General features: G+C 37.7%; 1 protein-coding gene across 1 annotated transcript; it reads left to right on the top strand.

Annotated features, from left to right (window-relative positions):
• Positions 1-3,877: 3,877 nt before the first annotated feature.
• LOC136220754 (heterodimeric geranylgeranyl pyrophosphate synthase small subunit, chloroplastic-like) lies at positions 3,878-4,973 on the top strand. The gene has a single exon (XM_066008540.1). It carries the CDS (start codon positions 3,932-3,934, stop codon positions 4,850-4,852), a length of 921 nt encoding a protein of 306 aa, XP_065864612.1. The 5' UTR covers positions 3,878-3,931; the 3' UTR covers positions 4,853-4,973.
• Positions 4,974-17,847: the final 12,874 nt, after the last annotated feature.

The following is a 17,847-nucleotide window of genomic DNA, read 5'->3' as shown; positions in this document are numbered from 1 at the left end:
AATAAATTCATTAATATTTAAAAAAAAATTCTTTCAATATAACTTTAGATAATGCTTTCCAGCAGTGAGTCGATCCATAAAATTCTCCTATTTAGATATTGGTTGATATCAAAGGATATTGCTAGGGCTTTGATGTGTTGATGTGTGGAGTTTGGAGGATATTATTAAAAGTATTTGGTCATATCAAATCTTTTATATATATTTTTGTTATTTGTAATATAGATCTACATATATTATAAAACGCTTGACTATTTTATTTATTAAGTAGAATCACAATATACGTGTCCAAATGTGAATTTCGAATCCTCTAAATAACATGACGAGCCAAATACTTAATATAAGAACTCGGAGTTTGGAAAAGAGGATGTACATAGAAAGACTCTCCTAGGCATGGTCAACTTTGAGCTAGGAATTGTGTAACGATATCTCATGGCCATCTACTCAAGAGGTTGAAAATTCAAAAAAAGAAAACAAAAAAAACAAACAAACAAACACCGCTTTCACTTTATTTATATAATTGAAGATCATATTTATATAATTGATTCATAGTCTTCTCCCACATTTGATTCACAATCTCCTTCCATCTCCCAAATAATAATGATATTTCACCTCGTCAATTTCACTTCCACATTTAATATGTAACATAATGAAATTGTGCTTTTGAAAACGTTGTTATCTTCATTGCCTATTAATGAAAACGACGCAAATAAGTCATTTGCATTGAGCTTTTAATTAGCGTGATTCAAATGATTGATATTGGTAACATTACGTTTGTAATTTGCGTAGCGCCTTTAAATAGTCCGATGCCAATGAGCAATAGTGACGAACATCCTCTAAATTAGATAATCCGACGATATTGATCTCTTACATATTGGTTTTCAAACAGAGTGATTCCCTCAAGTCTCGTTAACAATTTATTATCTCTTTAACCATTTCTTTTTGTTTTTCCAGTTTTTTTTTTTTTTTTGGTTTGCATTTTGAGTTTCCATTAATGTAACAAATATTGTGGTTGAAGACATTTAGTAATGGGCCTTAGTAGTTGATGAATGAAAAGTGGAAATTTTATGACTATATATATATATATATATAGAAAAACAACTTTAATTCTTATCAGATGGTACTATTTATTGTTTTGCATCCAATAGTCAGATTCATTATTGTATATTTTCATGAGATTGGTTTAAGTTTTTTATTAAAAAAAAGTGATTGCAACTTTTATGTTTAAATCATCTGTTTGATCAGTGTCGTATCCGGTGATAACTTCTACATACGATTAAGTTCGCTAACAATTATGTTGTGTCATGGGAGACGATAGCCAATAGTAAAATCTATCTTAAGAAAACTGTTAATACATGCCTCAAAATACTCCATCCGATTTTCAATTCGTCGGTTCAGGTTTTCCATAATTTCGTTCGTATTACATAATTTCAGTTTAATTATAATTTTATACTATTGCATGTGTAGTTGTTTGAGTGCTTAAACGCAACCATGAAAAAGTTAAACACTTTGAATGGGAATGAGCGTCACAGAAGCAATTTCCGTGTGATCTAATCACATCACATTACACAGATATGAATGTCTGTTTCTCATAATTAGTATAATTCTTATTTTATCGTATTGACTTATGCTTACAAATCTCAAATAATGAATTACAGGTCAATTGTATTACTGTGATTACTGTTGTTTTCCTGCCTTTGTGTTCAAATAAGAAAATTTTAATTGTAGCTATGAACCATTTTTCTAAATGGGTGGAAGCCGAAATTAACAGTTGCAACTATCACTTCATCACAAATGATCTCTTTTATGGACAAAATGATCAATATGCAGATTTGGGATTCCGCATACGATTATCACTAACAAACACAAGCAATTTGACTATAACGCCTTTCGGTCGTATTGTGAAAACCTACCCATCAAGCTTCAATTTACTTCAGTTGTCTATCAACAAACTAATGGAATGACTGAAGGGAAGAGTTTTTGCTTCTTCAATGGGACCTGACAGTGAAGGTGTAGATACAATATTGGCACCACGAGAACTTTTTATTTTTTCAAATACTTGACTGACTTTAGTATCAGAAAGGGTTCACCGGAAACGCAACCATTTTTCTAACGATTATTGTCCTTTCAGATCACCGGAGACGGAAGAGAATCACATTTCAGAAAGGAAGACATCAAGAGGTATCATTTTATTGTTAAAAATCAGTCTTAGTTGCATCAAAACACGAAACCAAAATAAATAAAATAAAATTTTCCCTTCAAAGAAATTCAAATTAAAAAAAAATATTACATAAAACTATTTTAACTCAATAATTAGAAACGATCCTTGCCAGCAAAAACAGTTGAGAAATTTCTCAAAACAGCACGTTTTAAATCCAGAATAGTAAGAAATTCTACTGTTGGAGTAGTGCTGCTGCTGGACCCCTATTACCATATGAATCACATTTCTACCTTTCTCCTTTTCCTATTTTAATTGACAATAAAACAAATACAAAAACCAGATTCAAAATCTTAATCAATCAGACTGAAAATCATTTCGAATCTCTATTTCAATATACTGTTTGATTTTTTTTATCACATTAAATCCCTTTGTCATTGAAAAAGCTTTTTTTAATCATTCAAACGGTATAAAATACAATCTCAAACCCTTCAATTTAATTAAATATTCATTAATTAATTTAGTAATCATAAATTTATAGCTTAATTATAAATAGATTATTTGATTTCACGGATTTGCAAATGCGTACTTATGATTTTATTCCCAAACGCAATCTTGTGATTTGCAAATTTTTTATTTTTTTATCGGTTTTGATATATGCAGCCCTTAGGGCTGCATATAAACATTAAATACAAACAGAATATTCTTTTGTATTTTCAAGATGTTTATTTATTATGCATTGAACTTTTAAATACACCAAAATTCATTTAATGCAATCATAAATTCTTTTATATTTTCTATATTTGCATTAATTTTTTATTTTTTAAAAAGATGTCTGCATTTATTATTTCAACAGGTTATTTGTAACTGTGTTATTTCGACAGGTTATTTGTAATTTCGACAGGTTATTTGTAATAGTAACAGAATAAAAGTTACAAATAACCTGTCGAAATAACACAGTTACAAATAACCTGTCAAAATGATAATGTTTGTATCTGCATACAGTTAATTGTATTTTGACGGGTTATATACAGTTTTTGTGTGTGTAACTTTTATCTGTCAGACTTAAACATTATCATTTCGACAGATTATTTGTAACTGTGTTATTTCGACAGGCTATTTGTAACTTTTATTCTGTTAATAACACAGTTACAAATAACCTGTTGAAATAATAAATGCAGACATCTTTTTAAAAAATAAAAAATTAATACAAATATAGAAAATATAAAAGAATTTATAATTGCATTAAATGAATTTTGGTGTATTTAAAAGTTCAATGCATAATAAATAAACATCTTGAAAATACAAAAGAATATTCTATTTGTATTTAATGCTTATATGCAGCCCTAAGGGCTGTCTATATCAAAACCGTTTTTTTATTGATTTTGCCAAATTTAACTGATTACGACCTAAAAATAAAAAATTTCAAAAATTAAAGTTATTTAGTATCATAAAACCACATTTTTTTATTTTTTTAAATCAACATTTTTTATAAATAATCTCAAACCTAAAAAATGGAAGAATTAAAATTGCTTAAAATATATAAGTCGCTTAAACTACAATGTATCTATTTGTAATTAACACAAAATTTATTACCAGGAATGATCTAATAAATCAAAATAAAAAGACGTATCAATTCACTAAAATTGGAATTTAGTAAGTCTTCCCATTTCCCACTATATATACATGTTATCAATATTCTCTCTGAAGGAGGAACTTTCTTCCTTAAATTTCTGACAACTTCATAGTACCTACGTCACATCAACAAATTCAATCATGGCCGCCAGATCTCTCTCTTCCATTCAGTTCAACCTACAATCAACGCCTCTTATCAAACCATCTAAAAATTCTCACAGGCTCCAAATTTCAATGGCTAATCCCAATCCTAATCCTAATCTTAATTATTGGACTTCTATAAACATTGAAATTGATACCCATCTCAACCAAGCCATTCCAATCAAGCCACCGCTCACCGTCTTCGAACCCATGCGCCATTTGACCTCCGCCGCCCCGAAAACCTCCGCCCCCGCCTTGTGTATCGCTGCCTGCGAGCTTCTCGGTGGCCGCCGGGAACATGCCTTGCCCGCAGCAGCCGCTTTACGTCTAATGCAGGCAGCTGCTTTCACTCATGAGAATATGCCGTTAACCGCCGACTCTCGCCCAATTTCTGGCCACCGTTATGGGCCCAATGTGGAGCTCCTCACGGCTGACGGAATGGTTCCGCTTGGGTTTGAGCTGCTGGCTCGGGTCGGGGACCTGACCGAAAGTGAAGCGGGTCGGATTGTTCGGGTTATTATAGAAATTTCACATGCCATGGGTTCTGAAGGGATGGTAGAAGGACGATACAATGAAGTGAAAGATGGGAAGTCGAAGCGCGGGGAGGTGGTAGTGGATGACACGTGGCTTAATGAGGTGTGCAGAAAGAAGGAAGGTAGAGTATACGCGTGTGCGGGGGCGTGTGGAGCGATATTAGGGGGTGGAAATGAAGATGAAATTGAGAAAATGAGAAGGTATGGTGTTTATGTGGGTATGATAGAAGCAATAATGAATAAGGTTGAAGAAAAAATAAATGAGGAATGGTATTTGAGGGAGGTAGATAAGCTAAGAGAGTTGGCTCTTCAAGAATTGAATCATTTTAATCCTGAAATTATTGGTGTAATTTCTAGTCTAATTGATCCCAAGTTTTGCAATGTCTAATATCGCGATCGGATGGCATTGGTACGGTATGATTTGTTCGTTGTGATATTTTATAAATTATATGTGGAATAAGAGATAAAAGATACCTTAATTAAAAAAAAACATATATATTTTATAAATTATATGTAGAATAAAAGATAAGAAATACATTCATTCAGAAAAACATATTTAAAAAGTTTAAAATAGATTATAATAAAAAGTTTAAAATAGGTTATAATAAAAGAAAAACAAAGTATGTCATTAAAAATTATATTTACTTTGTTGGATTATTATGTTATTTGTTTTAAAATCTTTGTCTACTAAGATTATGTAGTTTTCGCTGTATTCTTAAGAAGTTTTTTTTTTTATATATATGTATGTATAAAGAGTCGGCTCTAAGCATGGGTAAGAGGTGCTACCACATATGGTCTCCAAATAATTGCAAGCACTATAAAAATTCTAGTGATATTAATAGTAAAGGTTTGTTTAAGTTTTTATGAATTATTTTTTTTATCAAAATAGATTAAAAAAATCTGATTTAGATATTAAGTTATTTGAAACATATTGATTGTTTTCAGAATATATTTATTGGTTATATGATATTATTGACCATACGGTTATTATTGCATTTGCTAGAAAAGTTTTTCAAAATCAAAGTTATTTAAATTATATTTACGATAAACTATGTCATAACAACAATTAAATGGATTAGCTTTAATATCCATTGAATTATATTTGTGATAACTTGTGGAAAATCTTCAATCTGAGCTCTTCTCTGTGAGGCACAGTTGGGTTCGGTCGGAGATACTCCTTTCTTTGATTGCTTTCCATATGTTTTGGATTCATGTGCTTCTCTTCTTCTATTTCGCTTTGGTCTACCTGGCATTCTCTTTATTTGTGGTGGTTCGATGGGAGGATTTGATGTGTATGGTCACATCTTCATGTTTGTCACTGGTTGAATAAAAAATTGATAAGCCTTTAGATATGTATCTTCATGCAGTCAATATAGAAAATCAGCAAATCATTTTAATACACTGTATAATATAAACTAACCTTCTGCATATCAGTTATGATTGTGTATTCATCTCCATCTTTCATGTCAAGATCAATTTTCAACATGGAAATAAACCAGCTCCAACTAAGTTTTGTTTCATAATGCACCATCGCCCATGCAATTGGGAAAATCTGATGATTTCCATCCTTTGCTACAGCCACCAAAAGTTGACCTTTGCGCACTCCTTTTAAGAAGCAACCATCTAATCCTATGCATTTCCTACATCCTTCTAGGAATCCTTTCTTCACGGCATTCAGACACATGTAGAATCCACTAAATAAGAGCTTCTCTGGTTGATCTTTTGTATTGACTTTAATAATGCATGTGCTCCCTGGATTACTAGCCAGAATCTGATCTCTATAATCATACAACCTCTTAAACTCCAGCGTATAGTCTCCGAAATATTCTGCCATAACTTTCAACTTTGCTCTTCTGCATACAGTTTTACCAACATATACTTTCCAATCCATCTTTATATCTTCCTATAATCATAACAAAAAAAACAAAGTTTTTCCAAAACATATCAATATATGAATTAAGGGACAACTATGAATTAATTGTTACCTGCAATTGCCAAAGTCTCATTCCAGGTTTCTACATATGGCATTCTTGTACATCTTCGCAATAAAATTGGAATTACATAGCCTATTCTTGTTTAACTTTGCACACTTATGTATTGGAATATAGTTCTTTATTATGAAATTGCTTGACTGTCCTTCAACACTTGCAAATAGAAGCCAAGGACACCTTTCATTGCAACACTTAACCCTCATCCTTTTAGGTTCGTTAGGTCTCAACTCCAACTGAACACCTCTTTGTAATGAATACTTTGTCACAGCTTCACGGAATTGCTTCACATTTTCAAACACCATACCTAGTTGCCAAACGATCTTTTGACTTTCTGGATCATAATGCACTCTATTTCTTTGCCTTCTTCTAGGTATATCCTCTCCACCTTCTCCATCACTTTCTGCTTCACTTTCAAAACTTTCTGCCTCAGAGCTACCTATGTAGTCCTCATTTCCACCAAGTTTGCCTTGATAATTCCTGCTTCCACCTCCTAAAATATTCTCGAATCCCGGATCTATACCAGCATCTCCCAATTGAATACCATCTATATTTGATGCTTTGTGTCTCTTAGATCTGCTCCTTCTGTAACTGTTTAATGTTTTTCTTGCAGCAACCAACTCTTGATCAACATCTCTTAATTCATTGTCAACAATATGATTTACATCATCATCAGTACCAATTTGGTCTTCACTATCGATACTCTCATCGCTGTCTCCTAATTCAGAATCTGGATTTTGGGCTTCAACTACAGGATATGCATCTTGAGCATCATCCACCCTTGGATATGTCCCCCTATGATGTTCAAGCTGAATTTCACTATTAAAATCAATCACCCTAATATTGTCTTCATATACACCAGCCTCACCAAATACAAAAGGAACTTCAACTTCAGCTTATTTCCCAACCTCATTTTGCCTTTCAATTTCAGCAGAAATTAAACCACGACCACCTTCACCCACATATAAATCGACTATCTCTCCATCCTTAAATTTACTAAAATACCTTAACACATCACAATCAGTCCTCAAAAGCTCAAATGAATTGAGCCCTTTATAGTAAATGTCTTCAATACGTTTGAGATTGTGTAGATTTAGCAACGTCGTAGAGCGTCCGTGTGAGGCACCGTTGGGATCGGCCAGGGGCACTTCGATGCCTAAGTCAGTAAACTTCTTAAGAAAATAAACTGTAATGACAAAGCAAAGCTAAGAAGAGTGTGTAAGTGACGCTCGTAAAATATATAGCATTTAATAGGACAAGTGTATCCTATCGCAACAAGTAATATTGTGCTAAGCACGAGATCGAACCACAAAGACTATTTGTTATAACTAGCAAATCTACCTAGAATGATCTAATTGTTTAAAGGGTTGGATAAATGTTTGGGTTTTTGATAACTAATTAATCTAATTGAAAGCAATAAAGATAACAAAATAAAGTGAACAATTGACAGGGTAGAAGGTGAATTAATGGATGACACAATCTAAGATGAGGAATCCTTTGATTAAATCCTATGTATGGGTTTAGGGAGTTCAGATTTATGTTTTACCAATGATTGAAGATAATTGTCCTAAGTGAAAGACTAATGTGATCAGTATTGTCCTTCCTATTCACATGCATTCGGGTAACGGATTGATTAGGCATATACCCTAGGTCATGCATGTTGGTCCCTTATAACGTTACAAGTATAGTTCCAAGGGGGGGGGGGTTAGGAACTATTTAAAATTTTTCTTTAGGGCAGACTTCTTTTTCTTCAGGAAAAAGGTTTTAACAGCGGCGCTGAGTGAATAGCAAGACACTGGCTTAGTCAACTGGTGACTAGGTCAGTTTCTTTACTTGAGTCAGGAGATAGCACTTAGGGTCTATTCCTGAGCTCAGATATTCAATGCGCACAACTCAGCTTGACCTCTTTACTTGGTCAGTTTTGTTTAAGCAAGCAATATATATATTAAGGAGTTTAAGGTTAGAAAGATATTACTTAGCAGATTTATCCAGGTTCGGCCTCCAAGCCTACGTCTTGTCCCCGGAACACGTTTCGAGATTTCGAATTCTCTACTGAGCTCTTTAACGGTAGAGCATCAAACCTTTTACAACTTAGAAGCTGAGTATAACAAGAGTACCTTCCTATATACCTCTACTCACTCCTAATCTCTCGCTGAGTACTATAACCGAGTACTCAACCTCTCCTTTCTAATCTCTAGAAATGATAAAGATTTGTCCTAAACAACAATTGCTAAGACACTTTAGATGATTGTATAATCACTCTAGACTTTTACACAAATGATATAGAATTTGGTGTAAGAATTTGCTTTGCTTTTTCTTGCAGAACTTTGAGTAGAATTTTGGTCAGCGTAATGGCTTGATTAAGTTCTGTATAGAATGAAGCAACTGAAGGGCTCTATTTATAGAGACGTCTGAGACATCGGTCATTTCGAATTTCGAAATAACCGTTGGAGGGAAACGGCTTCCTATCGTTGTCACTCAGTTTTGCTCAGAGCTCTCGGCCAATCAGATTTGAGTATCTTCTGTCCTCGGTCAGTGTTGAGCAGCTTTTAGTCAGCTCGGCAGAATGTCTCTCCATTTATGGTAAGGTCAACTAGACAGCGTTCTGTGTCTTCTGAACTTTACCCAAAGTGGAAACACTTTGTCTGGAAGTTGTTCTTGCTCAGCTGCTGTCTTGTACTCTTTGTCGATTCAACTCAGCAGCTTCGTCCCGAAGTTGTTCAACGAAGGTCTTCTAGATCCTTCTTCCGCTGAGCTGCGTTTTGTATATAACGACAGCGTTTTGACATACGCGGGCTGAGTTGTCTTGAACTGTTTGACTTGGGCTTTGACTTCCGTATTGGGCTTTGGGCCTTTTAATCTTTATGTCTTATAAACAATTTAACTCAACATTGAACAAACACATTAGTAGAATAAATCAAAGCATTTAAACTTAGTGTGTTTAGAATATTTTTAATTACACTTAAACAATTTTGTCAAATCAAAATTATGTGGAAAGGTGTTTCAACAAACTCCCCCATTTTGATGTTGGCAAAACTATTCAGCGAGGAACTCAGTGTTGAGCTCCCCCATGATAGTTGACCTATTATTGCTTAGCAAACTCCCCCGTCAGGGTTGAGCTACTGACTTAGTTTTAACTCTAAACATTCTAAGGTTTAATCGAGTAGGTCTAAGGTCAGCTCATGGAACATATTCTATTTTACTCAGTATTAAGCAGAAGGTTTATCATTCAGAGAGCGCTGAGTAAGTATTTTGTTCAATGGTTTTTATGAGACAATGTTTTGTACGCATACAAGACAATGTCAAACATTTGATCAGCATGGGATACAATCAACAAGTATTATAGACAGTAAACACAGTTGATTTAGTTGAAGATACATAATAACATAATACTCAGCATCATATGAAATAACTCAAGTTAGGATAAAGGATGCAAGTATTGTATTAAAGTGAAGTAGTCAGCATACATAGCAAAAGATGAGCATAAAAGAACATATAGACTAGACACTAAGTTAAACAAAGCTGAGCTAGCCTATTTCTACTTCTTTTTCTTTTGCTTAGACTGACTGCTTCTAGGAGCCTCCTGCTGAGTTCTAGCTTGTTCTTTCTCCCCCGTTTTTTCAGCATCGGGAGGAGCAGGAATTCTAAAAGAGTCGGTTAAGACAGCGGCGGTTAGCACGGCGGACAGCTCCTTAAGTTTGTCGGCACTTTCATTAATGCCGTCAAAGACAATAACGCCTTCATTCAAGAGCTCTTTTGGAATGCCGATTTCAGCAGCGCTGAGTAAGCTCAGTTTGTAAGCTTGAGACTTACCTACCCAAGTAATTGACTCTGTCAGGGCAGCAAAGACTTGATGAAAGGTCTTCAGCAGTGCTGAGTCATAGTATTGGCGCTGGATATTATTGTGACGCACATGTGTGAAGGTCCTTTGGGTAGTGACCAGAATCTCATTCTGCTTCATCTGGTCAGTGTCCATCTCTTGTTTATTTAAGTTCAGCAGATGAACTGCTTCGCTTATTTGCTCCATCGAGCATTGAGAGTAGGAGGCCAGCTGATTGTTGGTCTTGATTTGCTCAGTGTGAAGCTTGGCAAAAAGCATCTTAACTTCATCAGAAGTGGCATACTGAGTATTCACAGCTGACAAGGTCTGGAATTGGCCTTGAAGAGTGTTAAGATGTTGAACAGTTGTCAGCTGGAGCTCAGCCAGCTTGGTTATAGAGTCCTGCTTGGGCTGATGTGATTGAATTGAAATCATATCACTTAGCAGATCCTTCAGTCCTTTAACCTCATTTAAGAGTTGAGTGACCTGGGACAGCTGAGTTGATGTATTGTTACTGGACCCAGCAGTAGGTTGAGCAGATGGATGAATGTCTTTAATTAATGACTGCACCGAGTTGATGAGTTTTCTATCAGACTCGGTGGCATGCAGATAGTTGAGGGATTCATCATCATGTTGCCTAGTTTCCTCAGTATGACTAGTTTGTGGAGGAGTCAGAGTTATGATAGGGTCAGTGACTGGAAGTGTGTTTTCAATCTGCACTTGATGTTCTGGAAGAGTTGATTGATCGGTAGTAGTGATGGTCGGTAAAATAGTCATCCTAATGCTGTCAGTGCTGACTGGAGCAAGAATGGTCTGAGTCAGCATAGTGCTTGGAGCAACAGTATTGATGAGAACTTGCTCGATTTGGCTCGTTGAGTTTGCGGAAGCATTCAAGTTGGCTTGTTCCTTTGGTGAAGAAACAGAGGCTTGATTTGCTTACAGAAAAACTTCAGCTTAAGAGAAGAAGGATCTTTAGTCGGTTTTTGAACAGGAAGGTCAATGACAGACTTCTGACTTGCCTTAACTAATCTTCTTCTGCGAGGAGGAGTGTCAGCTTGGATAGACTCTCCTGAGTGAGAAGGAGAAGTCTCTTCTTGATCAGCATTAAGCTGACTAGCTTGTTCTTGTTCTTTATCTGCACCCAACTCAGTATTAGTTGGGTCAGCAGCTTCTTCTTCACTAGCTGTCTCCTCAGCGTCCTTAGCGTCATCCTGACCGCTTGCTTCTTCTTCTGCTTCCTGATCATCCTGATCATCGTTATCTAGTTCTTCTTCCACCTGAGTGATGAAGTGATCATCCAGTTCCACATTATCTTTTTGATGCTCAGCTTCAGTTCCTTGACACTGTGTGTAGTGAGAATCACCGGGAACAATGATGTCAGTGGGGATAGCATCAATAGGGGTCAGCGTAGAAGACTTCTGCTTCTTTTGAGGTTGCTCATCAGCATCTATTCTTTCCTCTATTTCAGGCTCATCTTGCCTGCTCCTCTTCTCAGCTGACTTAGGTCTCTCCTGACCTTTTTCAGCAGCTGACTTAGGCTTCTTGGCCTGAGGCTCAGCCTTCTTTGAAGGAGTCCCAACAGCTTTCCTCTTTCGGGCAGCTGGAGCCTTTGTCCTTTTGCCCTTCTTTGGGACAGTTGACTCCTCATCAGCCTCATCAGTATTTTTGCCTTTCTTAATTGGCTGATTGAACTTTAAAGCCCTCAACGAAGCAGCGGTTATCTCAGATCCTCTAGCCTTAGTTTCCTCAGATAGATCAATTTTATGATCTAAGAGGATTCTGGTGATGAGAGAGCCCAGCCTGAGAGTTCCAGTGCTCCTTTGGAAACCAGCAATCAGGAATACTGGCATGTTGATCGGCTTGTATGTCAGCATATGCCATATGAAGCATTGCTCAAAATTCATTGCTGAGGTGGTGCAGTTGATCTTGGGATAAATGTAGTAGGTCAGCAGATAGTGGGCCATCTTTTGGTGCTGACCCATTGAGGTGCTGGAGATTTCTCCAGAGTGGCCAGCGGGCTTGCAGAAGGTGGTATTGTACCCAGTTCCTTCATGATCCCCAGACCGCCTCAGTTTTGTTCCCTCATTCTTTAACTTCAGCAAGTTAGCAAGATAGGTAGGGTTTATAAAAATGGTCTTTTCCTTTACCACAGTTACCAGATAGTCCTGGTTATAATCAGCAACTCGGAGATTGTGGTAGAACTCCCTTACTAGGTCAGGGTAGGTGTGATCTCTAATGGAGAACAGCTCGGTCCAGCCATTCTTCGATATCCATTCGCAGAAGGGTTGCTCAGTTTGTACGAAGGCTTCTGAGACCCATCTAGAGAAGTCAATCTTCCATTCTCTAACGTTGTCGAATACCTTGGTATAGGTTCTAATTTTGGTCGGTTTTCCCTTAGAGGAGGTGGCTTGGCCAGCTTTGCCTTTGCTCGGCGTAGTGACCTTTGTGGTTTCAGGCGAAGTAGTTTGCCTGGAGGGTTCATCGGAACTGGTCTTAGGGTGACCAGCACCGGAGATGTTAACGGAAACCTTAGTCATAGTTTCAGAAAAAGATTGGGAAGCTTTGAGAGTTTTTAGAGAGAGAATGCTTATGCCAGAGAGTTCGGTAAGTGTAAAGAGATAACAATGGGGATTTGCCCATTATTTATAGCGGTGATAAGTGGATCTTATCGAATCCATGTGTCAATTTTGCCTTGGGATTGTGAACCGACAATAATCCTGGCTTTTATGACACATTCGGCGCATACATCATCCTAGGTGGCTATTCGCGTGCTCTAGCATTAAATGCAACAGATCTTATACTCAGCGTTTAGAATACTAAGCGTTTTATATTCTGAGTGGTTAGTTTTATACATACGGATGATTTCTCAGTTTTATACTACTCGGTGCCAATGTTTGCTCAGTATGTGATATTCATTCATTTAACATTAAACACTCAGCATACATTTATTCACTCAGCAAACAATAGATCATTCAACATGTTAATTCACTCAGCATGATTCTATATTAAGAGCTGGAATTTACTGAAGAGGATTAAACATACTAATGGCTTCTCTCAGTATGCTGAACTGTTCACGAGCCAGTGGCTTTGTGAAGATATCCGCAAGCTGCTCATCCGTTGGGACGTAGGTCAGCTTTATCTCACCCTTGAGTACATGGTCTCTAATGAAGTGATGTCTTATGCTGACATGCTTCATCCTGCTGTGTTGAATTGGGTTCTTAGATAGATCAATTGCACTTTTGTTGTCACATTTGACCTCAATTGTCTTTGTTTGAACACCATAGTCTTCAAGCTGTTGCTTAATCCATAGGACTTGAGCAACACAGTGTCCAGCAGCAATTTACTTAGCTTCAGTGGTGGACAAGACTACTGACGCCTGCTTCTTGCTGAACCAGGATACAAGACAGCTTCCTAAGAAATGACATCCTCCAGATGTGCTTTTCCGTTCTAGCTTGTCTCGTCCATAGTCAGCGTCAGTGTATCCAACGAGTGTAAAGCCATGAGTGTTGGGATACCATAAACCTGCGTTCACTGAGCTTTGCAAATATCTAAGGATTCTTTTTACAGCTATGTAATGAGATTCATTAGGGTTAGATTGATATCTAGCACAGTAGCATACTGAGAACTGAATGTCCGGTCTACTTACTGTTAAGTAAAGTAGAGAGCCTATCATACCTCGATACAATTTGCTGTCTACCGAATTACCATTCTCGTCAGCACAGAGGACAGTGTCAGTGCCCATAGGAGTGGATATTGGCTTGCAATTTTCAAGATCATATTTCTTCAATATCTCCTTGGCATATTTAGCTTGACTGATGAAGATGCCATTTTTTCCTTGTTTGATTTGAAGTCCAAGGAAGAAATTGAGTTCTCCCATCATCGACATTTCAAACTCAGTCTGCATTTGCTTGCTAAATTCCTTGCACATTGACTCATTAGTAGCACCGAAAATAATATCATCAACATATATTTGAGCCAGCAGGGTATCTTTACCCTTTCTCTTAATGAATAAGGTTGTATCAGCTTTGCCCCTGACATAGTTTCTAGTCAGCAGGAAACTGGTCAGCCTCTCATACCAAGCACGTGGTGCTTGCTTGAGGCCGTACAGAGCTTTTTTGAGTTTATAAACGTGGTTTGGGAATTTAGGATCCTCAAACCCTGGAGGTTGATTAACATAAACTTCCTCGTTTATAACTCCATTAAGGAATGCACTCTTAACATCCATTTGAAACAGTTTAAAGTTCATATAGCTTGCATAAGTGCATAAAATTCTAATAGCCTCTAGCCTTGCCACTGGGGCAAAGGTCTCACCGTAGTCAATACCTTCTTGCTGACTGTAGCCCTGAGCTACAAGCCTTGCTTTGTTCCTGACTACGTTTCCTTGCTCATCCAGCTTGTTTCGGAAGACCCATCTTGTTCCAATAGTCTTCCGACTCTTTGGATGAGGCACCAACTCCCATACATCATTCCTTCTGAATTGATCAAGCTCCTCTTGCATTGCGATCATCCAGAACTCGTCGTACTCAACTTCAACGAAATTCTTTGGTTCCTGAACTGAGACGAAGGCCACGTTGCTGAGGTATCTCCTGAGTTGATTTCTTGTCATCAGGGTATTCTCAGCGGCATTAAGGATTGCACTCTCTGAGTGTCCTCTTGGAATCCTGATCTCCTTGGGTAGATTGATGTCTTGTGCTGTCTGTGTTTCAACAATCTTTGCAGGAGTAGACTGGTCAGTGAAAACAATCTTAGGTTCACTTTTACCTTTGGTCAGCCCTTGAGGGAATGACTCAGCGGCTGTATCTTGATCAGCGGATGCTGAGTGTGGATCATCCTCGGTCAGCGGCTGGTATCTACCTGCAGGGTTAGTTTCATCGAACTCAACATGTACTGACTCTTCTAAAACTTGAGTTCGTTTATTGAAAACTCTGTATGCTTTGCTGTTTGTTGAGTAGCCTAAAAAGATAGCTTCATCAGCTTTTGAGTCAAACTTAGCTAGGCTATCTTTGGTGTTTAAAATAAAACATTTACAGCCAAAGGCACGAAAGTATCCAATGTTGGGCTTTCGTCCTTTCCAAAGTTCGTAGGGGGTTTTCTTTAGTATAGGTCTAACAAGAGCCCTATTAAGAATATAGCACGATGTGTTAACAGCTTCTCCCCAAAAGGACTTTGGAAGCCTATGCTCACTCAGCATTGTCCTGGCTATTTCAACCAAGGTTCTGTTCTTCCTTTCAACAACCCCATTTTGTTGAGGCGTCCTAGGAGCAGAGAAATTATGGTCAATGCCTCTAGCTTCACAGAATTCAACAAACTGTTGGTTTTTGAATTCTCCACCATTATCACTTCGGATGTGAGCCAATTTTAGGTCTTTATCATTTTCAAGTTTTCTAACCAAATTTGAAAATGTCTCAAAGGTTTCATTCTTGCTACTCAGCAAGATGACCCAAGCGTACCGAGAGAAATCATCTACAATGACCAAGGAAAATCTTCTTCCACCCACACTCAGCGGCTGGACTGGACCGAAGAGATCCAAGTGTAATAATTCTAACGGACGCTTAGTTGAGACAATGTTTTTGCTATGAAAAGATTGTTTGGTTTGTTTTCCAGCTTGGCAAGCGTGGCATAATTGATCTTTTTCAAATTTAAGTTCTGGCAGTCCCTCAACCAATTGCTTTCTTGCTAATTTGGCCAGGAGGTCCATGCTTACATGACCAAGTCTCCTGTGCCATAGCCAGGAATTTTCTTCCTTTGAAACTAAGCATACAGTTTTTGAAAACTTTTTTTCTAAGTTCAGCATGAAGACATTATCAATGCGAGGGGCAGTTAAAATTAACTCATTAGTTTTACCCTCGTATATTTTACATCCAGTGTCATCAAATATAACTTTTCTCCCATTGTCACATATAGGGATGTAAACGGGGCGGGGCGGGGCGGGGATTTGGTTTCCCATCTCCGTCCCCGCCTAAACGGGGATTCCCCGTCCCCGTCCCCGCCAACTAAATGGGGACAAAAACTGTCCCCGTCCCCGCCCCACGGGGATCCCCGCGGGTACGGGGAATCCCCGTTTACCCATTTCTATTTTAAGTTTACTTTTTCAATTTCTTTTTTTCTTTTTTTACTAGCTGGAATCTGGTGTACAAATCTTGCCCATTTCACGAACCCAAAAGGCCACTTAATCATAATATTGTGTATGATTATTTTTTTGGTTACAATGTCTATGATTATTGATTAATTATAATATATGATCAAGTAGTATGATTATAAACTTAGTTTAGTTTCTGTTTTGCTGAGTTTTTTTTGTCAATCAAATCTTTTAACAACTCAATATAGAAAAATATTGAGTACTCTTAATTATATATATATATGATTCAAAGGTAGGAAAAGTTGGTGATGCTGATGCAGCAATAGGAAATGCTTATTATTATTTTCTTTTGTATCAATCAATAAAGATAGGTATTAGAGCTACAAATGAATCATCTCAAGGAAATACTGTTATTGAGAGATGTCAGTATACAATACGAGCATATGATGAAAACTAGGATTACATTACAGTGCAGCACTACATAGCCTCAGAAGATGATGATGCACTCTCACAATAATTGATATTTTCTGTCATTTATCAATTTTCGTACGGGTACGGGTACGGGGATCCCTGCGGGGCGGGGATACCATTTCCCGTCCCCGCCTACGGGGACCATATTGGTCCCCGTCCCCATCCCCGCCAAAAAACGGGGAGGGGAATCCCCGCCCCATCGGGACGGGACCCCGACGGGTACGGGTATTCCCCGCCCCAGTTGCATCCCTAGTCACATAGCTGAGCTACGCTGAGTAAGTTATATTTGAGTCCGCTGACTAGGGAGACTGACTCAATAGTAGGATTACCTCCAACAGTTCCTGACCCTACTATCTTACCCTTTTTGTTGTCTCCAAAACTTACGCTTCATCCTCGTTTACGCTCAAATGTGATGAACTGAGTTTCATCACCAGTCATATGCCTCGAGCATGCGCTGTCAATATACCACATCTTTGACTTCTCAGCACATCTCAGGCTTACCTGCAATGTAACTACTTACTCTTAGGTACCCAATTCTTTTTGGGTCCTTGCTTGTTAGGTTCAACAGGTAAAGCATCATATTTTATTTTATGGCGACATACATGGACAGTATGGCCATTCTTTCCACAGAAGTCACAGCTGACCTTCCATTTAGGATTTCTCTCTGACTGGTCAGCACCCCAGTGCTGAGCGTGCCAGCACACCTTTGTGGTGTGTCCTTTCTTCCCACAGAAGTCACACTGGACATTCCGCTGAGGATTCCATCTCTGCTGACCAGTACTTCGGTACTGAGTATTCAGAGGAATATTTCTTTTGTTTGGAACCTTTAGTTGGTTCTGAATGGATGTGACGTCCTTCCTCACTTTCTTAGAATCTGATTGGACCTCAGAGACAAGCTTTTGCATAATTCCAATGTTACTATGCAAATCTGAGTTGTCCTGAAAAAGATATCGAAGGTCACTTAGTTTGACCTCCTGAACCTCGTCACATCGCCTGCTGAGTGCTCTAACCTTTTTATTACACTG

This window comes from Euphorbia lathyris, chromosome 2 (assembly GCF_963576675.1).
Source record: "Euphorbia lathyris chromosome 2, ddEupLath1.1, whole genome shotgun sequence".
Lineage (NCBI taxonomy): Eukaryota > Viridiplantae > Streptophyta > Magnoliopsida > Malpighiales > Euphorbiaceae > Euphorbia > Euphorbia lathyris.
This window is presented reverse-complemented; position numbering and strand designations above follow the sequence as displayed.